The 24,477-nt window shown below is 46.8% G+C and overlaps 1 protein-coding gene across 1 annotated transcript in view; it reads left to right on the top strand.

Annotated features, from left to right (window-relative positions):
- Positions 1-3,193: 3,193 nt before the first annotated feature.
- Positions 3,194-24,477, top strand: part of OSBPL7 (oxysterol binding protein like 7) — a 33,637-nt gene continuing 12,353 nt past the window's right edge. Inside the window, 11 exon segments of the mRNA XM_048517946.1 lie at positions 3,194-3,327; positions 12,798-13,019; positions 13,252-13,306; positions 13,308-13,379; positions 16,039-16,092; positions 16,358-16,471; positions 17,154-17,273; positions 19,670-19,796; positions 21,643-21,746; positions 22,807-22,899; positions 23,114-23,243. Coding sequence (XP_048373903.1) covers positions 12,919-13,019; positions 13,252-13,306; positions 13,308-13,379; positions 16,039-16,092; positions 16,358-16,471; positions 17,154-17,273; positions 19,670-19,796; positions 21,643-21,746; positions 22,807-22,899; positions 23,114-23,243 — 970 coding nt within the window. The 5' untranslated portion in view covers positions 3,194-3,327; positions 12,798-12,918.

Genomic DNA, 24,477 nt, shown 5'->3' with positions numbered 1-24,477 from the left:
AATCGGAGTATAAGACAATAGGTAGTTATAAAACATACCGTTGATTCTCATTTATCCCATTTGTGTTGTAACTGGTGAACAGAAGTTGTTCTTGGGTGTGGTGCAAGAGAGCAAGCCCTAAAGAGTTAACTCATCCACCATGGTATCATAGTAGTTAGAATGAGTAGGATCTAAGATACCCAAATTCAAATCCTTGCTCTTCCAGGGAAACTCACTGGGAGGCCCTGGGCCCATCTGACTTAATTCACAGGGTGGTGGTTGAAGGGATAAACTGGAGGAGAGAAGAATGCTGTTGTAAACTGTTTTGGATCCCCACTGGGGAAACATGGGGGTGAAAATTAAAAAATTTGATTTGTGCATAGTAACTCCAGACACGTTATTTTCTTCCATTTTTGTTTTGGCGTGTTTGGAATAGCATCTGAAGTGGATTTGTGCTAATTGTTCTTGTTTTTGTGCCCACACACAGTCGCAGAAGTTCTGTAAGCAGCCAATAATTTAGAAAGGTGCTTGATAAAATTTAAAAAATGCATTAAAAATAAAGTAATTGGGCATGATTCTGCGAGTTCTCCTGTGTGATGCCACACACACACCCACCCGATATGCACGCACTGAAATCAACATGATTTGCCCAAGAACACCAGAAATTTCTGTAGGGGCTTGTACAAGAAGGTTCTACCGGATCAGGTAAGCAATTATGCCCCTACTCAATAGTTTCGATGCTTGTTTTGATCTGACCTGTTAACACTCCCTCTTTTAGAAGGGATTTATAAAGCAGTTTCCCATTTTGTATACACAGCAAATAAGGAAAATGACTTTTTTGCACTCTGTTTAACAGGGATAATGACATATACACAGGGCACTGTCCAACTAAATATAAGCACTTTTATTGATTCTGTTGGGAGTGGACAAAATGCAATCTGGTGAAATTGGTAACGTTGCTGCCGTCAAAGCCCCTTGATTTGAAGTAGTTTGGGGATAGGAGAAACTCTGTTCAGGATTGCAGGGTCACGCATGCCGCTAAATCTGTCCCACTGAAACAAATGAGATTTAAAAGTGCTTAATTTTAGTTGGAGCGTGCTCATTCTTTTAAAAGCTTGGTCTAGGCAGCTAAAGGCATTCCCACCGCTAATACCTAGAGGAGGTATTAAATGCCGCCCAACGCTGGGCCTCAAAATATTGTTTGTTTTAGTATTCGTCGCTTTTCTCCTGTTGGGGCCACATGATAGCTGCAGAATTGCAATTGTAAATGGGAAGAGAAAACTGCATGTAGATCGAAGGTGTCTGGGTTTGTTTTGGGATTACTTTCTGCAGGAATTTTTCTGCAGTGGTAAAGTTGCATAAGCTTAACATCCGGGGATGCAAAACATGTCTTTCACACTTGAGACAAGTTAGGTGAAGGCTTTGGAGTATGCATGTAATGGAAATAGGCATCAAGTCACAGCTGACTGATTGCACACAAAAAAGGCCACAATACTGCCTGATATATGGCTGCCAGCAAACCTGGAGAAAAACAGCCAGTGTAGTGAGGAAGAAGAAGAGTTGGATTTATATCCCCCCCCCCCTTTCTCTCCTGTAGGAGACTCAAAGGGGCTTACAAACTCCTTTCCCTTCCCCCCTCACAACAAACACCCTGTGAGGTGGGTGGGGCTGAGAGAGCTCTGAAGAACTCAGCATCGCACCAAAGGCACTTGCTCAAGTGACATGTAGAAAGAAAAGAATCAAACCCGTTGGTCTAGATTAGGAGTTCCCCAGTCACAACCAGTACACCACATGCCATTAGTGATTAAAGTGCTAGTCTACAACCTGAGAGACATGGGTTTGAATCCTTGGGTTAGCTGACTCTCGGGCCTGCCGTACTTTCTCAGCCCGGCCTACCTCACAAGGGTGTTGTGAGGATAAAAAGAGGGAGTGGAGAATCATGTAAGCTGCTTTGGATCCCCATTGGGAAGACCGGCAGGCATAACAGGTTCAATCAGTCAATCATTCCAGTCCCTTTAAATATGTGGAAATTAGTGGCTGAAGCCTTTTATAGCAGGGAGGTAAAGAAAACCAAACTCCAGTGCAGGGTTTCCAACCTCCAGGTGGGACCTGGAGATCTCCAGCCATTACAACTCCATGTCATCTCCAACAGAGTTCAGTTGTCCTGGAGAAAAAACATGCTTTGGAGGATGCACTCTATAACACTGCACCCTTCTGAGTTCCCTCCCCTCCCCAGGCCCCACCCCCCAAAGCTCCAACTATTTCCCAACCCAGAGCTGGTAACCCTATTCCAGGAGCACCTTAAAGGCAAACATAGTATTTTCTCTATATGAGTTTTCATGAGTCGCAGACAGATATTGCTATAAACGTTGCAAGTCTTTAAGGTGCCCCTGGACTGGTGTTGTGGCAAAGAGCAGGTGGACTCTCATCTCAAGAACCAGGTTTAATACCCAGCTACTACACATGAAGCCTGCCGTGTGGCCTGGGGCCAGTCACAGTTCTCTCAGAACTCTCTCGGCCCCACCTACCTCACCAGGTGTCTGTTGTGGGGAGAGGGAGGAAGAGTGAGCTCATAAGTTGCTTTGGAGACTCCTTAAGAAGGATATATAAATGTGGGCAGCTTTCTAAACTTCTCTTAAAATAAAATTGCTAGGACAGACGAACACAATTTGCAATCGTGCAGGTAAATAACACCACCAGGTAAACAGCATCCCATGAAGACTCTATTAAAAGGACAGGGCTCTTCCCACCCCCCAGCCACCTTAGCCTTGCATGGACAAAAAGTAGGTGCCCCCCCCCCCCACCGCATGCAAGAAAATGAGATCCTTTGGGATCTTTCTGTGAGTGACCACTAGAAGTCCTCTGTCTTCAAATAATAATAATAATAATAATCAAGTGGATACATTTCTTTGAAGACCCTTTTGGAAACAGTGCAGCCCCATTCAGCAGAAGGGGGGGGGGATGGAAGGTCCCGATCCCGGGGTGAGTGCATGGCTCCTGCGGAGTTGCAAGGTGCCAGACCTCCCAAAGCGACCCGGGGCTCCCGGGGCTGGCAAAGGGCCCGTTCCGCGGCAGTCCTCCGAGAGGCAGGGGGGCATCGGAGAGCCGGGCACCGGCGGGCGGCATGAGGTGGCTCCACTCCCGGCTGGCAGGCAGGCTGCGCTGGGCTCCGCTTGGCACTTGCTTCCTGGTTCCGGTTTGCAGCAGCGGCGGCGGCAGCTGCAACAACACAACGGCAGCTTGTGGTGCAGCAATTGCAAAGGGGGGAAGAGAACCTCCAACAGCAACAGCAACCGCCACAACCCGGGAGTTGCGAGGGAGACGCCAACTCTTGCTGCATGCAAGCAGGTAGGAAAGGGGGGGGGGGTGCATTAAAAAATAAAATGGGGTTGCAACCTCCCCCCCGCCCCTTCTGCTTTTTCCTCCCGTGCGGTGTGGATGCGTTTGGGAAGCATCTCTGCAGTTCATCCCGGAGAGGGGGTGTTTTTTGGACTTTGCTACGCTGGATGAGGCCGGGCAGATGTTGAAGGCTCAGAGGTCCAGGAGGGTGGAGAGGGGGCGGCAAAGAGGAATTGAACCTCTGGTTTTCAGATCCATTGGGTTCTTCATTGGGGGCAGAGAGGCAGGTGGGAGGGGAGATGGACCTGGAAGAAGTTGGATGGGGTGGGGGGTGGGGCGGGTTGTGGGGTTGTGGTTGCCTCTCTAGCACGAGCAGGAAGAGATTGTTGTGGGAACTTTCTCCCCTAATGCTGGAGTGTGTCTGTTTGGTGGATGGCACAAGGGAGATGTTAGTGCATGGTGAAGATAAATGAGCATGTTGTGTTTAGGGGCACATTTCCCTCTGGAATGGGTCCAGTTTGTCCCATTTCAATGGCAATTGGGAGCAAAGCCGGGTTTTGACCAACGGAGGGCAAGAATGGAAGATCGGGCAGGTTGAATTTTGACTTTCAGCGTGCATCTGAAGACTGGGGTAATTTTGACCTCTGGGGAAGAGAGATGGAGCTGTGTGGGAGGACTTTGCTTCCTCGTTTTCTTCTTTCCCTCCTTGGCGAACGGGGTTTGATCCCCCACTCCTCCACATGAAGCCTGCTGGGTGATCTTGGGCCCGACACAGTTCTCTCAGAACTCTCTCCATCCCACCTACCACACAAGGTGTCTGTTATAGGGAGAAGAAGGGAAGGTGATTGTATGCCGCTTTGAGACTCCTTGGTACGGAAAATCAGAGTATAAAAACAGACTCTTCTTGAAAGATATATGAGTCCTTGAGGTTTTGAACCAGAGATGTCAGAAATTTTTGCCCACGGGTGGCTGGTGATTTTGCCCTCTTGCAGAGCGGTTGAGTGGAGGGAAGAGATAAAATGTTGGTGGAGGATAGAAAGAGGGAAGAGTTGGATACATTTTGTCCCATGGTATAGGGTGGCAGAGTGTGGGTCATGGCATCGCCAGAAATGTGAAGTAGGAAGCAGAGTTGAAGGGTTGATTCAATGCAGTGTTATTGGGGTTAAGAGAGACCCATGTACCTGATTATACCTGGAGCTGGGATGCTGATTATACCCATATCTTGGATGCTGGGATACCTGGGATGCTGATTATACCCGTATCTATCACAAATTCCTTGTATCTGTGAATGGACCATTCCAGGACCCAACACACAGAACTCATCCACAGATAGAACTCATCATCCCAAAACCACGTTTCTTCCACAAAATGCATTCACAAATTCGCAGTGAAATGTAGAGGGATCCAGCAGCCTACCTGTTCCAAGCATGTCTCTGAAGAGGTGACATGCATTTCCTCGATAAGGAAATGTGTGAACCAGCTGTTGACATCCTCAGAGTGTGTAGTGGCACTACTGAAAAGTATTGAGCTGACATCTGGGAAAGAAAGTGCTGTCTATGATGCCAGATCTATTTTGACTTGTTCTAATGTGTCTGTGGATTCTTTTGAATATTTATCCTGAATCTGTCTCCTTGTAGCTGAAATCCATTTTATCTCATCTTCTTAATTATGTTCCCCGGCTTGCAGAAATCTTGTAGAATAAGCCATCAAAGAATCATCCTTTCTTTTCTTTTTTCTTATTCAACTGCTGTCTAGTAAACTTTTCTCTAAGCTCAATACTTTCTCCCTATCCTTATGCTATTTGCTTTTTTAGCAAATCTCCCTTGTAGTCCTCTGAATTCTCCTCCCCACCCACTGGTGACAACGGTTGTCTTAAACAGCGGGGCTCAGAACATGTTGTTATTCCAGATAGAGTCTTCCTAGTTCTACTAGCTCCCCAAGACATCAGAATAATGTTTTTGTTGGATACATCAGAAAATAGCATTAGTCATTTTTTGTGGAACAAAAATCAGGGGTCGAGCCTGTTGCTTCCAAACTCCGAGGTCCTGTTCACAGCTCTGAAATCAAGTTACACTGTTTTAGAGTCTGAATCCCCCAACAGAGATGGATTATCACAAGGGCCAGATCCAATACCTTCCCATTGGCCATTACAAAGGGTCGTTACTTATCCATCCCTCTCCAGGATCGGGTTTGTCCACACTGTAAAAATCAAGTGGAGACTCTTGCTCACATCATTCTTGACTGTCCGAGATATGTGGGCATTAGGAATTTCTCTCCCAGGCTGGCCCTAGACAAATCTGAAAATGACTGCTCTGTTGGGAACTTCTGTTAAACAACACAGATGTCATGCTCTTGGGAAAAGTAGCAAAATTTCTTTTACAAGTGACAGAACTTTCTAAGTAATGTATACTGCTATATACAGTCTTCCTGTCTGCGCTTTGAATGTACTCCTGATTTGTATTTCAAAAATGTCTGGCAACGCTCTAGAACCTATTTTTAAATGCCAAATAAAGGTTGTTGTTGTTGTTGTTGTTGTTGTTGGAGTCTGAATCTTGGAATAAAAAAATAAAATTGAGTATTAGCATTGACTGTGAAAGCAAGAGTGACTCCCAGTCTGCTTTCTTTAATGATAATCTCTGTCATCAATTCATTTTGGAACCTCAGAAAAGTCACTAATTGAACTATGGCAACAGGTGATAATGTGGTTTATTTGAACCATTTTGGTTCTGTTGTCCAGTGGACACAACAGTTGCTAGAAATCTCCAATAATGGGTGTCAGCCCAGTTATCCATTACTAACTCTCCTTTTTGGATCTTTCTTTGGAGTCTTTCAATGCCTTCTGCTTGTTGAAATTCTACACAGTGGCGTAGTGGTTAAGAGCAGGTGTACTCTAATCTGGAGGACCGGATTTGATTCCGTGCTCAGCCATTTGAGCTGAGGAGGCTTATCTGGGGAATTCAGATTAGCCTGTGCGCTCCAAAACATGTCAGCTGGGTGACCCTGGGTTAGTCACAGTTCTTCGGAGCTCTCTCAGCCCCACCTACCTCCCAGGGTGTTTGTTGTGAGGGGGGAAGGGAAAGGAGATTGTCAGCCCCTTTGAGTCTCCTTACAGGAGAGAAAGGAGGGATATAAATCCAACTCTTGTTAATGGGCTGTGTTAAAATGCTCCTCACTGGAAGCTGCTGCTTTTCCCAATGGACCCAGCTCCTGTTCATGCAGACCAAACATTAATAGAGGATAGAGCTATCAGTGACACTTATTCAGAGTTAAAAATGGAACCTCCATGGTCAGAAATGGACTACCTTTAATTAATAAATGCAGCAGATAAAGCAGTCTATCATGCTTGTGAGTTTCCATAGACTTTTAGCTAGCCTAGCCAAGGTGGTTCTGGTGTTGCTTGTCTTAGAAATGCTCCATCATATCCACACCCAACCATATACAACTTTTTAAAAAATGAGAAGCCACCACATACTAAACTCAAGGCTATTTTTAACACCCAAGGCAGGTGACTCGGCGTGAGTGGTTGTGTTTGACATCTGGTAGGCAGACTGGAATTCTGAGAAGTGGCTGAATTCTGAATAGGGCTTTCCCACTGCAGATGTTTGGTGGGGTTTGTATCGTTTTTGTTGTTGCGTGGTGAGTTAAAAAAACCTGAGTGCAACAACTCGCATTTCAAAGATTTTCTGCTTTTAAAAAGAACGTCAAAGAATTGCAAATGCCTTAATTCCGTGAGAAGGGTGCCCCTGAAAGCTCCTTTGAATTGAGTCAGCATTTTCCAATATCACCAATGTAAAACTCATTAATTACAAAGGTTCTGTGGTAACACCAGCAAGGCATAATAGATAATATGTTGGATTAGGATTGTGGGAAGTCCGAGTTTGAATCTGCACTCTGCCACAGATGCTTGCTCGGTGATTTTGGGTCAGTAGTACGTTCCCCGTGTAACCCGCCTCACAGGGTGGTTGTTGTGAGAAAATGGAGGTGAGAAGAATGATCTAATGCGCTTTGGGCCCCCATTGAGGAGGAAAGCAGGATATAAAGAAATGCAAATATGTCTTGGAAAGCTCCCATTTGTTTTGCTGGAGCTTGAGTCAGAGAACATCCTTCTGAATTGGGCATTAAATGCACAGCTTTGATGGTGATAACAAGCAGGAATTCAAGTCTCATGTGAGGGGGAAACGCCAGGCCTCTAAACTGAATTTACTCTCTAGATAAATATGTTGTACTAATAATTCAATCCTAAAAAGAGTTACAGTCTTCTGAATCTTGCTTTTATACATGCAGATCCTGTTATCCTCAGCATAGTGCCGGGGGGGTGGGGGGGTGGGGGGGATTGGTCGGTTAGTTAGGAGACCCCTTAATATTTTGCAGCAGCAGCAAAACTGATTGGATACAGGTCATTGAAACATGTGGTTTTTTGCATTTTCTACAAATTTTGCATTTGGCTTTTTTTGAATTGTTTCATTTTATTTCTTTGCAAATACGATTTTGCAAGAGTGATAAAGCATGTATTCGTGAATTGCAGATTAATACAGGCCAAAACGGTCAGGGGTATCTCCTGTCACACAAATGCTGGAGCAAAAATGACTCGCTGGCCAAATGTGTTTTGGCCTGCTGGTCTTTTTCCAGTGGCATTCAGTTACAAATGGAAAATAGAAATAGATCCAACTAGAACAAGAGAACGCAAATAATCAGTTTTCCAGTCTCATGGGGAGGATAATAATTCCATTAATATTAATTCAGAGGCATTCTATTACCTCCTGTATTAAACAATCCTTAAATCATATACTTTAAAATAATTAGCAAGTATGTTCTTACTCCAAAGAATCAAAAGGGGGGAACTTTAAAGATAGTTTGCTTAGAACCCCATCTCTGTGACAGGGTTGTAGGGTACCAATTTTATCTATCATATAACCTGCTATTCCATTGATAAATACGTCCTCATTGTCCTCTTCACAAGTTAAGCCGTGGTTTGACAATTGATTTGGCTGAAGCTGTGTGAAATCACATTGTGAGTGAGTGTCTTTGTTGTTGTATTGACATTGTTAATGAACAGCCTAATGTTGAAAAGATCTGCTTTGTAATTTTGCTCAGCTGTACTTTTAAAAAATAACCTCCAGGTGATGAGATTGGGGCAGCTCTTCAAGTAAGGAATAAAAGGTAAAGACAGGATAAAATAAGCTTAAGAAAGAACACATTAATCAGAATATAGGATAAGATGCATTAAACAAGGTGAGAACCACCTGCTAACCGGTAGCCACAAAAAGGCCTTGTCTACTTTCCTGAAAGATGAAGTGATGCCACATTGGAAATCGGTGCTCAGAAGATCCACAGGTGGCATCTCAAAGAACCACGTGTGGTTCTGGAGTCATTGGATGTGTTTCATTGTCATAAGAGATTCTTAGGAATCTTGATTTTGTCTTTTTAAAGGCTAACATCAGCACTGAGAACCGTTTTCCTGGGAGTTTCCAGCGGCTCGCTGATGGTACCAAACAGCACATGTGGATGCCTGAAGAAACACTTGTTTGTTTTTATTGAGGCTTTGTATGCTGCCTCACCAAAGATTTGGTTGAGGTGACTTACAAAGCACAACGGGACAAAATCATTTTTAATCAGGCATTAAATTGCTTCAATTATAAAACCATTACAAAGTCACCCAGAGCAATTTTTCCCCATCGCTCCTTCGCATGAAGCCTGTTGGGTGACCTTGGCCAGTCACAGTTCTCTCAGAACTCTCTCGGTCCCACTTACTTCACCAGCTGTCTGTTGTGGGGAGAGGAAAGGAAAGGCGTTTGTAAGCCACTTTGAGACTCCACAAAGGTAGAGAAAAGTGGGTTATAAAAACCAGCTCTTCTTTCTTCTTCTGATGTATAGAGAAGATTTGTGCGATTAATTAATTTTATATTAGTCTTTTAATCCGTTTTACTTGGCTTCTGAATGCTTGTGAGCCATAATAATGATTGAGCTGACCTGAACTTGAGACAGCTTTTTGAAAATAAAATGCATTTCTTAATTAGTTCATCGTTTCCTGAAGTGGGCTTAACCTGTCATACTAGGTTGTGCCCAGGTGATGTAAAGAAAATTGGCATTTGTATCTCTATATAACTTCTGAACTGTGAATGAATCATGGCTTCTGCCTTGGATTCAGAGGCCTATTTGTTTCTGTTGCAGCTTAAATAAATATGTTATACCTTTTACTCCCTGGAATCTCTAATTGGATTTCCAGGCCACCTGGGTCAGGACCAAAGTGCCCAAACTATGGCTACAAACTGGGCACCCTGAGAGGATGTTCATAAAACAGCCTCAGGCTAGAAGCTGACTGTGAAAACAATGGTAAAAAATCAAATCCCTCAGTCATGGAAGCCTGGGTAACCAACGTGTTGGCCTGGTGCCCAGAGGAGGGCATGGCAGGTGCTGGGCAAGGCCTCGAGGGGAAGGGCATTCTCTTCAGGACTTTGTACAAGCAAAGTCCTTTGTGTGCACAGGGAAAGGAAGAGGAAAAAGCAACAGGTAAGCTATCCTAGGTTTTACCAAGCCATCAGCCCAGAAAAGGAGCCCCCCTCCTGCAGCCCGATATAGTCTTTGAGATACACAAGTCTGCCTTCTGCCCGCTGTTGCTTGTTTTGGCTGAAAGCACCAGGAGAAAAAGGGACCGGCCTTGATTCCTTGGAAACACTGCTGAACTCAGTCAGGGTTGCCTCTGGGTAAACATGCATGGGGAAGAGACCGCAAACTGAGAACTTATTTGCTGAGGGAGGACAGATGCAAAACAGGTGTGCCTGAGCGACTTATCCAAAACACCAGCTGCCGTCAAGGCTAGAAAAGAATTGGCTAGAAAAGAATTGGCGAAAAGCAGGTGAGTTTGGGAGAAGGGCCTTATGCAGCTACAGGGAGATGGGGGGGAGGGGCAGGCAGGTGTATCAGAGGCCTGTTCCACACACGCAGAATAATGCACTTCCAATCCACTTTCACAACTGTTTGCAAGTGGATTTTGCTCTTCCGCACAGTAAAATCCAGGTGCAAAGTGCATTGAAAGTGGATTGAAAGTGCATTATTCTGCATGTGTGGAAGGGGCCAGAGTGCCAACTCCAGTTTGAGAAATTGCTGGAGATTTTGGAGGTGGAGCCTTAGGAGGGGAGTTTGGTGGGGCATAATGCCATAGAATGCAACTTCCAAAGCAGTCATTTTCTCTGGGGGAAACTGATCTGTCTAGTCTAGAAAGCTGTTGTAATTCCAGGAAATCTCCAGGCTTTGCCTGAAAGTTGGCAACTCTAGGACTCTGTCATACATTGTACCAGTCATGCATCTATAGCCTTGGAGGGTGGGGAAAACAAGTTGGGAAGATAACATTGCAAATTTTCACTTTCATTCAATTAAAAAAATATATTCCATGCACCTGTTGGAAAGTCTTTGACCTGGTAGTGATAGCTAATTCTGCAACCCCTCTCCCTCTCCCTCTCCCTCTCTCTCTCTCTCAAATCTGGCAATCATATCAAACCGTACAATTGATGAAAGTTTGCCTGCCTGCCTAGGATAGTATGGAATGAGTGCAGAAGGAGGATAGAATTTGCAATCAAGTCTGTGATAGGGGAGGGGGAGATTTCTTGATGGGAATTACACGTGTTTTGCAAAGCTTCATTAGCTTTTTTTTTTAATGCCTAGGTTGAAGAATCTGAAATAGTGGAATCATTTTTCTGGGAATCCGAGTGACCCACACTGCAATCTTTAGCCGAGTTTTAAGTCCATTGAAGTCAATTCTTTAACTCTGTTTAGGAGTGTGTGGTCAATTTCCTGAAATTAACAGGGGTCTTGTGGGGCTTTAAAGACTAAGAAAGTTTTATTCCACCCTAAGTTTTCGTAGAATGGGATCCATGTTTTCAGAAGTGTGGGAGGGTAGCCAACTTCCAAGCGGCGGCTGGAGATCTCCTGTGTTTACAGCTGATCTCTGGACTATACATCCCTTCTGTCTATGGAGGTACATTGCCCTAGTCTTTTCGGACAACCTTTAGGGGTATTACTCTACGCGGACGATACAGTGCTTCTCTCTTGCACTAAAGTGGGGCTGACCCACCTACTACAAGCCTTCATCACTTACTGTGATCATAATCACCTCTTCATTAACTATGGTTTTCAACCAGTCATGGAAGCCTCAGTCTTTGCACATCAAAGGAAACAGCATTGAACAAGTCAAGTACTGTATTTCCATCTTTTAAAAAAATTGGGGGTGGGGGGAATCGCAGCACGAGGCTCTGCCGCCTCATAGCATTAAATCTACAGATCTGAAAAAAAACCAACCTCAAAATGACCATGAAATGTCAGCTAGGAAGCGTTTTCGAGGGGGTAAGTGCAGACAAACAGGGGTTTTGAAAACATTTTGCGAATGTTTACAATCGTTTTCAGGGGCTTGTGCATGATGGGCCAATAACTGATGGGGCGATTCTGGTCTTTTGCATTAGGGAGGATGCAAGTAGCATATACTTTTCAAGTAGGACTGAAAAGTACAGTAAATTTAGTAGTTCCACTTCAAAAAGTTTGGAACCTCTAGAAGTACAAACAACAGAATCATATGCAATGATGCTTTTGGACAACTGGAAATAATGTGGTTAAACAAAAAATGGATCAATGAATACACACATTGTTTTAAAAATAAAAATAAAATTAGCTGTCCATGACAATAATCAATCATGCAATCAGTTAAGGTATATGACTTAGGCCCCTTCCGCACATGCAGAATAATGCACTTTCAATCCACTTTCATGCACTTTGCAGCTGGATTTTATTGTGCGGAATAGCAAAATCCACTTTCAAACAATCGTGAAAGTGGATTGAAAGAGCATTATTCTGCATGTGCGGAAGGGGCCTCTGATACATCTGCCTGCCCCGCCCCCCCTCCTCTCCCTGTAGCTGCATAAGTGGATTGAAAGTGCATTATTCTGCATAAGCGGAAGGGGCCCAAGAGAAGTTTCAGGTCCTTCTCTGATTTCCATTATGAAACAAAAACCAGTTAATTAGAAATCTGCGGATCCCATTTATTGTATTATTATTATTATTTATTAAATTTAAATTTTTAGATGCTTATACTGCACTGGTGTCCTTAATGGGGACCCAGAGGGTCTAACAACATCATTTTCTCATCTTCCAATTTTTCCTGGTGACTCTCCCTCCTTGTGACATTCTCTCCTCTCCCAATTTTCCCCTGTGAGGTAAGTTGGGCTGAAAAAGGGTAACTGGCTCAAAGTCACCCAGTGAGTTTCCTGGCAGGGCGGGGATTCGAACCCAGGTCTTCCACATAATAGTTCAGCACACTAACCACTTTACTCCACTAAGTCTCTTGGCAATCTGATAGTTTACCAGGCCCTAACAAACTTCTAAAAACTGTTCTTCAGGGGAAAGCCCTTATTGGAGACTTTCTTGTACTAATGTTTTGAGGGTGTTGAGCTGTCGGTCTTCCAACCTGCCTGCTTTTTCTCTCCTCACAGCGGGCTCTGCAGACATGATGCTCTGGCGATGAAGGCGAATTCCTGAGCCAAGGATACCTCTGTCTGACACTTCCTGGGAATCTGGAGAGGATCTTAGCACAAGGAACTGCCTCTCCCAAGGATGGGCAGCCATGAGAAAGATCCCTCTTCTCCCAAAAGGGCTCTACCCCCTTCCCGTTCCAACAGCACCGTGTCTTCCAAACACAGCATCACTCGACAGGTGTGACTTCTTGCCTGCCCTCAGCATTGAGTAACCATGTGACCAGTCTCCACAAGTGGCTGGGATTGGGTGGGAAGGGCTTGTGGGTCAGGGGGTGTGGCTTAGAAACAGGCTGGAGTTCTGGCTCCACCCTGTCTGAACATTAACCAGTGGCCCCTGGTTATTTCATTGGGGCCATAACGAAAGTTTTCTCACCTTGAAGCATTTACTTTTCTTTTTCTGGTTTTTCAGGAGCTCAGAAAGCTGGGAGGTGGTGGATGAGCTGCGGATCAAAGCCCGAGATGGTCGTGAAGAGGGAGCTGGAGAGGCAAGAGGGCTACCTGTTAAAGAAGCGAAAATGGCCTCTGAAGGGTTGGCACAAGGTGAGAAGGTTGGGAAGAACAGAATCTCAGGAAGGTTCTGCTTAGCTTCTGTCCTGATGCTAGTTTTGTACATTTGCCTGGGTTCACCACCTTCCCAACTCCCAGTGAGCTCTCCATCTACCTAGTCAGTGACAGGTGTTTGGATGGAAGGTCCAATAGTCCCGGGGACACTGTCAGTTCTACAAAGCACCCAATCAGGGGCGTATCTGCCTGGGGACATGGGGTAACCTATGTCCCTGGGCACAGCTAACCTGGTCACGTGGGGGGCGCAAAATCGGCCCCCCATGTGATCAGATGTTCATCACCCCCACCCCCACAGGGTGTAGGCGGGGCTGAGGGAGGCCGAAGACGACCCCTCCCTCGGCCCCACCCACATCATCATTGGGCCTATGCCAGGTGCGGGGCTCTGCAACCTGTGGGGGGGCGCCCGAAGGAGGTTTTGTCCCCCGGTGCCATTTCTACCCCATATGCCTCTGCACCCAGTGTAGTGAGTAGAGTGTTTGATTTGAGCCCCTTTCTCTGGGCCAGTCACCCACTCTCACAGGGTTGTTGTTGTGAATATACAATAGAGGAGGAGGGAGTGACATTGTAAGTCATTTTGAGCCCTCACTGGGAAAAAAAACCTGGGGATGTGTGTGTGCTAAGTGCCATCAAGTTGCTTCTGACTCATGGTGACTCTATGTTAACGTCCTGTTCATGACTTGCAAAAGGAGGACTGTGGCTTCATAAGAACATAAGAACAAGCCAGCTGGATCAGACCAGAGTCCATCTAGTCCAGCTCTCTGCTACTCGCAGTGGCCCCCCAGGTGCCTTTGGGAGCTCACCTGCAGGATGTGAAAGCAATGGCCTTCTGCGGCTGTTGCTCCCGAGCACCTGGACTGCCGAGGCATTTGCAATCTCAAATCAAGGAGGATCAAGATACAAAGCCGGTCTGTGTCATGTTGGGTCTTCCTCTTTCCCTGCTGCCTTCAACTCTTCCTAGCATCATTGCGGTCCTTTCTGCACAGATCCCCTAAAACGTTTTCAGTCCTTCCCCTTTACAGTGATGTCCGCATTCTCACCCCCTTGAAATGATTCCTGGGTGCCATGACATGATTTCTTTTCTTCTTTTTTTGAGTTCTGTGTTGAATTGATGCTTCAGTGCTTCACAGCCTCATCTGCAATCTATACTCTGCCTATCAGAGGCATAGCTGGGTCAAACTGCACCTGGGGCAGACTCTGCGTTTTCCGCCCCCCCCCCCGGGCCCCGCTCCTGCCCCGCCCCCACAGCTCCCCACTTACCTTAGTTCAGTGGTGGCGAACCTTTGGCACTCCAGATGTTATGGACTACAATTCCCATCAGCCCCTGCCAGCATGGCCAACTGGGAGGGGCTGATGGGAATTGTAGTCCATAACATCTGGAGTGCCAAAGGTTCGCCACCACGGCCTTAGTTCTTAGTTTCAGGCTTAGTTTCAGGCTGAAAAAAAAAAGCCCAGGTGGGAACTACACTAACCAGGAGAGCTTGGGGCTCTCAAGGACTCCTGGGTAGTGTAGTTCCCACAGGGGCCCATTTCAGCCTGAATGGAACAGGCCGCTTTTCTGAAACTAAGAACTAAGATAAGTGGGGGAGGGGCTGTGAGGGGGTGACGGGGGAGAGGAAGGGGGCAATTTTCTGCCCCACAGGCGTGCACCTGGTGTGCGGCACCCGCCCCGCCCCGTCCCCTTGTAGCTTCGCCTATGCTGCATATACTTGATGCTTTGAAGAGCATTCCCAAAAAAATACAAAAACAGAAGTAATGCTGCAAACAAACAGGCGAGGGGAAACTGAGTGAGTTCAGAAAACAGCGCTGAGGGCATTCTGTCCGCCTCCAATGTATCCTAACAAATCAGAATCATACCTGCTTTGTCTGCCTGTCTATCCCACCTTTGTCTTTCCCTGCCTGCAAGGAGCTCTCCATTTCTGAGTTCTCTCCCCACAGCAACTCTGTGGTAAGGCTGAGAGAGAATGACTGATCCAGGGAGCCCCTCATGACTTTCAGAACGGAGTGGGGATTTGAATCCAGATCCCCTCCATCTGAGTCTGGCAGTGTGACCTCAATTCCAGACTGGCTTTATGACTTCTGAGACATCTGGCATCTCCTTTTCAACTTTTTAAACAGCTCCTCTTTCATCTTTTTAGGATTGTGCCACTTTCCCATGGATTCTCAGACAGGGAGGCAAGCGATTTTGAGATCTGGCTAAGTGAGCCAATATGGTATAGTGTATTAGATTAGGACCGTGGTGGCGAACCTTTGGCACTCCAGATGTTATGGACTACAATTCCCATCAGCCCCTGCCAGCATAGTCAACTGGCCATACTGGCAGGGGCTGGTGGGAATTGTAGTACATAACATCTGGAGTGCCAAAGGTTCGCCACCACTGGATTAGGATATGTTCAACCCAGCCCTGTTACACACTCTCAGCTTTGCCCTGTTTTACCGGGTTGTTGTTCTGCTGATGAAATGGAGGTCAACGAAACAATGTTTGGGTCCCCATTGGTGAGAAAAGTGGATATAAATATGTAAATCAACACATTCCTTCAGCACCTTTAAGCGAATGATATTCTGGTTGGTCGAATCTGGCTGGCTGGTTATTTGAGGGTCAGTGGGAATATTTGTTATTTCCTTGTTTCTCTCGTAGCGCTACTTTGTTTTGGAAGACGGGATCCTGAAGTATGCCACAACACGGCAGGATGTGAGTACAAGATGGTAGTGGAGAAGTCTGGGTGGTGGTGTAGCGCCAAGGGGATAGGGGGGTGCGTAATGCACCGGGCGCGCTCCAGTGTGGGGGTGTGGTGGGGGTTCAGGGTGCAGTTCCCCCTAGCTCCGGCCCTGAGTCTGGGATGCCCCAAGGATTCACATGGACACAGGGAAGGGTGGGACAAAACTGAGGTTAATAAAAGGTGGGTGAAAAGGAAGGGCAACCAGGTTTAGTTCCACCCACGCCCTGCTCCATCCAGGTCTTGAAGGGAAAGCTGCACGGCTCCATTGACGTCCGCCTGTCCGTCATGTCAGTCAACAAGAAAGCCCAGCGTGTTGACCTGGACACAGAAGACAACATTTATCATCTCAAGGTAATAGTTGCAACACAGACATCTCGTCCTAGTAGTCAGGACATGCAATTGTGATCAGAAGCAGTAGATTGCATGGAAACATGCGTGCAAATTGGGGAGAGAAGAAGAGCCTGGAGGGAAGGAGAAGGGGCCTGTGGATAAAGCCCTGGAAAACTGAGTTTGAATCCATTCCAGTGTTTTGGTCTGGCTGTGAATGTGAAGATCACCTGAGTGAGTGCGTGGATAGGCTTGTATGGGAGAACACGGTCCTTAAATTATGTTGGTCCCAGGCCATACGGGGCAATGTGAATTGAGCCCGGTAGCAAATTGGAAGGCAGCATAGATGGAATAAGACTGGAGTGATATGGTCCCTATGACCTATTCCTGTCAGCGTTCTGGCCACAGCATTCTGTATCAACAATAGCTTCTAAGCAGTCTTCAAGGGCCGTCCCATATAGACTGCACTGAAGTACTCTATCTAATCTAGGCAGAGGATCAGCCTTGTTCAGAATGTTATAAATTATCTCAAGATGTTTTAGAAATCCATTTCCAGTGCCTGAGAAACTGTACTTCACAGGCCAAAACAAGAAACTGTTTCAGGATCCTAAGCACCGGTGCAAATGCCTGTATGTTCGGATATCTGCCGCCTTCTGTTTGTGTTCCTAATGCTTTGCTGCTTCCTTTGCATCCAAATCCACTATAGATAAAATCCCAGGAGCTCTTCAACAATTGGGTGGCCAAGCTGTGCTTACACCGCCAGGTAGAGAAGATGGATGCTTCCCAGCAGCCGTTCCACATTGGAAAAGGTTCCCATTCTGTACAGGTGATTTGTTGGGGAGAGCTTCCTAGGAGCTTGGCTTCACCTTACTGGGGGGTGGGGAGGATCGAAAATGCAATCTCCAGAATGTTTTATCAAAAAAGAGAACCTTGTGTGTGGCGATGTGTGTGTGTGCACATGGGCACATCTTAACCCTTTCCTCCCCAGCCATTAGCTCTCCAGAAAGACCTGCCCTTGTACTGCTTTTACCACAGCTGGGAAAAACTGATGTTCGCCCACATTTTCACTCCAGTATATGTGTGTGTGTGGGGGGGGGGTTTCTGGTGAGAAAACGGCAGGGGAGGAAAATATTAAAGCTTCCCTCTCTCTTCCCCTTCCCCCCCAATTCTTCCACTTGATAAATCAATGCTGGCAGTAAATTTGCAAGAAAAAATGTTGAAAATGGGAGAAAGTGCAGAGAAGGGCAACGGGGATGATTGAGGGACTGGAGCACCTTCCTTATGAGGAGAGGTTGCAGCGTTTGGGACTCTTTAGTTTGGAGAGGAGACGTCTGGGGGGGATATGATTGAAGTCTATAAAATTATGCATGGGGTAGAAAATGTGGACAGGGAGAAATTTTTCTCTCTTTCTCACAATACTAGAACCAGGGGGCATCCATTGAAAATGCTGGGGGGAAGAATTAGGACTAATAAAAGGAAACACTTCTTCACGCAACGTGTGATTGGTGTTTGGAATATGCTGCCACAGGAGGTGTTGATGACCACTAACCTGGATAGCTTTTAAAAGGACAGATTTATAGAGGAGAAGTCGATCTATGGCTACCAATCTTGATCCTCCTTGATCTCAGATTGCAAATGCCTTAGCAGGCCAGGTGCTCAGGAGCAGCAGCAGCAGCAGACGGCCATTGCTTTCACATCCTGCATGTAAGCTCCCAAAGTCATCTGGTTGGCCACTGCAAGTAGCAGAGAGCTGGGCTAGATGGACTCTGGTCTGATCCAGCTGGCTTGTTCTTATGTTCTTATGAAACATGGAACTGATACTGAGGAGCTCCCAGAAATTGCACTTAGGAGTGGCTTGTTATAGGCAAAAAGAGAAGACTTCTGTCATGTCCACAGTGAAATCTGCCGAGCCAGTGTAGAATAGTGGTTAAGGACGGCATACTCTTATCTGGTGAACTGGATTTATTTCCCCACTCCTCCACATGAAGCCTGCTGGGGTGACACAGTTCTCTCAGAACTCTCTCAGCCCCACCTGCCTCACAGGGTACCTGTTGTGGGGAGAGGAAAGGAAGTAGTTTGTATGTTGCTTTGGGACTCCACGTGGCTGAGAAAAGTGGGGTGTAAAGCCTAACTCATCTTCTTCTGAGCCTCAGTGGTTAACAGAGATGCTCTAAGCATCTTGAGCATGGGCCCTTGCAGTGTTCATTTGAGACGCATGTGTTCACGTTCTTCATAAGAACACCTCTTGCCCAGCATGGTTTGTGGGACATTTTTAGAGTGAAGATGGTAAGGTCTGGGCTAAGGGTACCCACTTCGTTTCACCAAAAAGATGTACAAAGGAGTAATCCTATGGGTTCTCATTTCAGAAAAATAAGCAGGCACCTTTGAGATGAATGAGAATTTATTCCACTGTGCATTTTGAGGGGCTTGATATTGCTTTGCCTCTTGTTCACAAAAGCTGCTGCTGAAATAAAACCTCGTTCTTCTCACAGGTACCACTAAGTACCTGTGTTTATTTGTTCTCTTAGGGTCAGTGGTGGCGAACCTATGGCACTCCAGATGTTCAAGGACTACAATTCCCATCAGCCCCTGCCAAGCATGGCCAATGCTGGCAGGAGCTGGTGGGAGTTATAGTCCATGAACATCTGGAGTGCCATAGATTCGCCACCACTGTCTTAGGCCCTTTCCGCATCGGCCAATAAAAGTGGGGGAAAGGCAGGTTATATGAACATGCCCTCGCCCCAGCCTATTTGCACAATGCTTTGCAGGCAGGCAGGACTGACACCACCCCCGCCCGCAGGCCATGATACGGCCTCTTTCCCTGGCGTGGCTCTGCAGATGGGAGCTGGGGTAAGGTTTTTCGAGAATCAAGGCATGTTCAAACAAAGAATTGCGAAAATTGTGATTCTCGAAAACCGGGGAGGGGGGGGGAGGGACACGGGACAGACCCAGTTTAGGGGCGGGAACCATGCAAAGTTCACATACACAACCAGGTTTAACCCCGTTGTTGTCCCAGGTTTATTGGCCCGTGCAGAAAGGGCCGAAGTGCAACTCAAAACATTTGCCTCTGTTCTGCATCTTTTCCCCTGTGTGCCAGGTATTGTATCCTAGTGAATCAGAGCTGGAAATCAATAGCCGTGGCCCATGAGGTTGATGGCAACTCCCAGAACCCTTTGCTCCTAACTTCTGTTCTTCTGATGCTTTCCTGCCGTCCTCTTGCAGGCCTGCGGCTCTCGACATCGGGTTCAGATGTCAGAAAGTGCCCCAGCCTTGTCTTTGCTGGCCTGTCCCCGAGAAAAGGTGAATTCCTGGCTGGGTGACAGCAAAAGTCTGGACAGGTGCTCTGCAGGTAAAGAGGGGTGTTTCTTTGTCACTTGTTTGCAGTGACTTCCCTATCTCTCTATCGAGTCTTTTAGGTTCTCTTCTAGCACATTTTCTCGATCTCCATCACTTTCTAGTTTCTGCATCTTTCAAGGCTTTTCTCTCAATTCTTTTATCAAGTTATGGGGCCGTCTTTCGGCTGCCAGTACGAGCAATTTTACTTTCCTTTTTGGGGAGAGTCATTATTCAAGGGAGGAGCATGTGGGTCAGTTGGGTTTGTGACACACATTTAGAAACAACGGGAGCTGGAGACCCAGCCTCGAATCCTCACTCTGCTTTGAAGCTCTCCGGGCGACTTGGGCCAGCCAATTTCTGGCAGCTTAGCCTACATCACAGGGTTGTTGTGAGGGTAAAATGGGGGTGGAGTGGGAGAACAATATGCCTGAGCTCCATAGAGGACCTGCAGGATAAAAATATAAGAGGCAGAAAAATGGAACAGGACAAATCACTGGCGTAATGCCCATTGGGCAAGGTGGGCAGCTGCCCAGGGCATCACCTTGTGGGGGGCATCAAAATGCTGGGTTAGTTTTTTGGTATTTTTAGTGGTTTTCCATTTTTGGCCTGCAGGGGGCGCAGTTTTTAGGCTAGTGGTACCACATTTTCAGCGTATCATCACGGGACTGTCTGGGTTCCTTGAAGGCAAGGTAGAAACATAATTATGGACCCTCAAAAGGGTATCCCCCTTCTCCTTAGCAAAGAATGTGGAATGGGGTACCCCGTTTGAGGGTCCATAACTTTAGACCCCCTAAACCAAACTGCACCAAACATGGGGGAGTCCCATCAGGACAGTTTCCAGATGATACCCTGAAATTTTGGTGCCAATACATCCAAAAATGCACCCCCTTCAGGAACATCTCAGAAATTTGCCCAAGAATCTTTGTTCTGCATTGAGATTTCTGTATTGCTGTCAATGGGGGTTGCAGGCTGAGGGGGGCACATTTCAGAATGCACAGTCTCAAAACTTTCAGGGTCTCATCAGGAGACTGCCCTGATGATACCCCCCAGGTTTGGTGAAGTTTGGTTCAGGGGGGCCAAGGGTATGGACATGAACTGTAGCCCCCATCTCCTATTAGCTCCCATTGGAAACAATGGGGGATGGGGCACCCCCTTGGGGAGTCCATAACTTTGGACTCCCTGAACCAAACCTCACCAATCTGGGGGAGTAGCATAAGGACAGTCACCTGATGATATGCTGAAATTCTGGTGCTGATATGTCTAAAAATGCACCCCCTGCAGGCACCAATGTCCTGGTGCAAAAAAAATTTGGGCGTGGTGGAGTGGCCGCTTATGGGGGGGGGGGGGGGCATCCAACTCAGGTTTTGCCCAGGGCTACAGTTTGCCCAGGGCTGCCTCGTTACGCCCCTGGGACAAATAGCAAGGGCAAAGGGAGTCGCCATGCATGTAAGATCGGACCTTCATTCTTTGCCTCGCTGCCTTTGTTCTGAACCAGTCTAATGTGTGTACCTGGTTACCTGTGGGTTCTGATCTGCTCTCTTCTGGTCTGTGAATTAAGCTTGGTGACTGATTTGGCAAACATGGGAGTGTGGTTGATGTTTCTCCCAAGCTTTGCCTCGTCTATAAGCCTCACATCTTTCTTACCATGCTTCAGGTAAGATTTATGCCATTCCAAAGCCCAAATACCCAGAGGCTTGATATTCTTATAAGTAGCATACAGGAAGTCCTACCTTTCAACTTCCTGTTGTCCTTTGTGAGTGGAGGTGTTGCTCATGGACATTCTGTCAAGGGGCCACACGAGTTTCTTTTGGGTTCAAAGTCCCTACCTCTCTTGATAATGGCATCTTCCTCTTCCCCAGAGCTCTCTGACTGTCAGGAAAAGCTTCAAGAACTCAACCAGATGCTTCAGAACTTGGAGTCTCTCCCCCGCATTCCTTCTGCCCCCCTCATCTCCCACAGCCAGGTATGCACGGGCGTGGCAGTGGCATTTCCATTCTGCAAAGATCCTTGCTGTGTAAATATTCTGAATGTCGTCTTAGTTGCGGCCTGTGTGGAAGAGCACATCCTTTGCACACAGGAGGTACAGGTTTAATCCCTGGAATCTCGAACAAAGAAAATACCTTTGTCTTGCCTGTAGGAGCAGCACTGGTGTAGTGGTTAAGAGCAGGTGCACTCTAATCTGGAGGAACTGGGTTTGATTCCCTGCTGTGCTGCTTGAGCTGTGGAGGTTTATCTGGGGAATTCAGATTAGTCTGTGCACTCCCAACACATGCCAGTTGGGTGATCTTAGGCTAGTCACAGTTTTTCTGAGCTCTCTCAGCCCCACCTACCTCACAGGGTATTTGTTGGCGGGGGGGAGGGAGGGAAAGGAGATTGTAAGCCCTTTTGAGTCTCCTTGGAGGAGAGAAGGGGGGATATAAATCCAACTCTTCTTCTTCTTTAAGAGGTTTTCATGCAAAGTAGGATCAGTACAGGAGACACAGCCTCAAGTCTCTACTCTGTGGTGGAAGCTTGCTGCATGACCCTGGCCCAATTATTCTCTTTCATTCTCTTTCAGCATGAACTGCTGAAAAGACCAAACGGAGAAATGATTGACTCCTTCGGTGCCCTTTGGAGGAAGGGCATGATACAAAATATACTCAGTAAATCGACTAGTGGTTTGACTCAGTTATCAGGAATTATCAATTAGGGGTGGGCAAAAAAAATCGGTATTTTTCAGGTTTATTATACTTGAAATTTTTTAAAATCCGAAAAAGTCCATTTTTCGACTCCCTTTTATTGCCATCAAGTATTTTATGGTTTTTTTCCTGAATGGGTTTACTGAAAGCCCACCCCAGTGATCGACATATGTATTGCACTCCAACAATAACAAAGCAGCCTTTGTGCCCCTGATAGGATCTGGACCAATCATCTGTCGGTTTACACCTGCTGCAACGCTTGCCAAATCAGAGCTTTTCAGGGAAGGCGCAAGGCCATGCCTGCCATCCGGGTGGGTAATAGGAGACTCTTCCTTGGTTTTGCAGAGTTCGACGGGCACAGAGAGAACCCGGAAGGGGAAGCGATCCACCCGGATCTGGTGCACTCAGAGTTTTGCAAAGGATGACACCATAGGCCGGGTGAGCTGATTTGGGACAGGTGAGGTTGGGGGAAGGAAGGGAAGCATTTCCTGCTTGAAGAAGGTTGTCTTTTTTGTTTTTCATTCTGTTATTGAAAGCAAAGATTTTTCCAGCAGCAGAGTAGGGGGAGGTTTTGCGAGCTACAGCAAGTTATAGAGGAAGGGGTAGGGCAGAGAGTTCTTCCATCTAACTGCCAGATGTTTGTTTCCAACAGGTGGGCCGCCTGCACGGCTCGGTGCCGAACCTCTCTAGATATTTGGAATCATGTCAGAACCAAGCCCTCTTCAGCCTCCCTCCGGAATATAGCCAACTTCAGAGGCATTTCTGGCTCTTAGCTCAGAAAGGTGAAGTAGTAGTAAGCACTCATTAGCTATTACAGTCAGGGGCATATCTTCCTACAATGGCACCCGGGGAGGGTCTGTATGGAGGGGGATGTGGAGCAAGCAGGGCTCCATGGGGAGATTGCCAACGGGGCAAGCTGGCTCACCATGCCCTACCCCAGTGGTGGGATTCACATAATTTAACAACCAATTCCGGTGGTGGGATTCAAATAATTTAACAACTGGTTGTTTACAAGCACCATTTTAACAACCGGTTCTGCCGAAGTGGTGCAAACCGGCTGAATCCCACCACTGCCCTATCCCCTCTCCACATGAAGGTTGAGTGTGGGACTGGCAGCCAGGTTTTTTAAAAAAAAACAATTCCCCCTTCTTGCTTTGCCAGAAACCCCATTGGAGGTGGCTTGGGTGTGCTATTGCAGCCCCGTCTCTGGCTGCTGCTCTACACCTGCCCCTGGTGGATTGGGCGGCCCAAGTATATTTTCACTGTGCCAGCCATTTTGTGTGTGGGTGTAAACAGGCACGGCTTGTTCTGCTGATGTTGAGGAGTATGTCAGGAGTCAGAGCTCCTATTCTTTCCCCTCTCCCAAGTGGTGCAAGTCTTTGTAGTCTTAACGACTAGAAACATGACCGATTGTCAGACTTAAGGAGGGGGAGGGTTTTTAAAGAAGGTTTCGAGCTAACTGGGTAGACGATTGTGGCTGCTGTGGGAACGATGGAAGGAGAAGAGTTTGGATTTATACCCCACCTTTCTCTGCTGTAAGGAGACGCGAGGTGGCCTGCAAGCTCCTTTCCTTTCCTCTCCCCACAACAGACATCTTGGAGCTTTCCCCACTGAAAGAGTTGAACTGGTTTCTACCTAGGTTCGCCTCAGTGAATCCCCACTGCCACCGAGCTCAACATTGTTTTGTCTCAGTTCCCCCCCCCCCCCCGCACCCCCAGAACTGCGACATTCTTGTCGCAGTTATGAACTACACTTTTCTGCCGGAACAAGGTCGATGCCGCTTCGAAGCTTTGAAGTGGGGAAGCATCGAAACGATACCTCATCTGTTGAACCAATCACAAGCCGCTTTTGTGGCATGCGCAGAATGGGAGAGTCGTGGAGGGCAGAAAGCGCATGAAACTGTAAAAACTGTAAAAAAAAGAAGAACGCCCCCATTTCCCGCCGTAACACAAGCGCCAATCACGATCGAGGAGCGAAACAGGCACCAAGATGATCCCGCCCACTTAGCTCGGTTCC

The sequence above is a fragment of the Sphaerodactylus townsendi genome, linkage group LG15, assembly GCF_021028975.2.
Source record: "Sphaerodactylus townsendi isolate TG3544 linkage group LG15, MPM_Stown_v2.3, whole genome shotgun sequence".
NCBI lineage: Eukaryota > Metazoa > Chordata > Lepidosauria > Squamata > Sphaerodactylidae > Sphaerodactylus > Sphaerodactylus townsendi.
The sequence above is the reverse complement of the archived record's forward strand: the minus strand, read 5'-3'. Positions and strand labels throughout refer to the sequence as shown.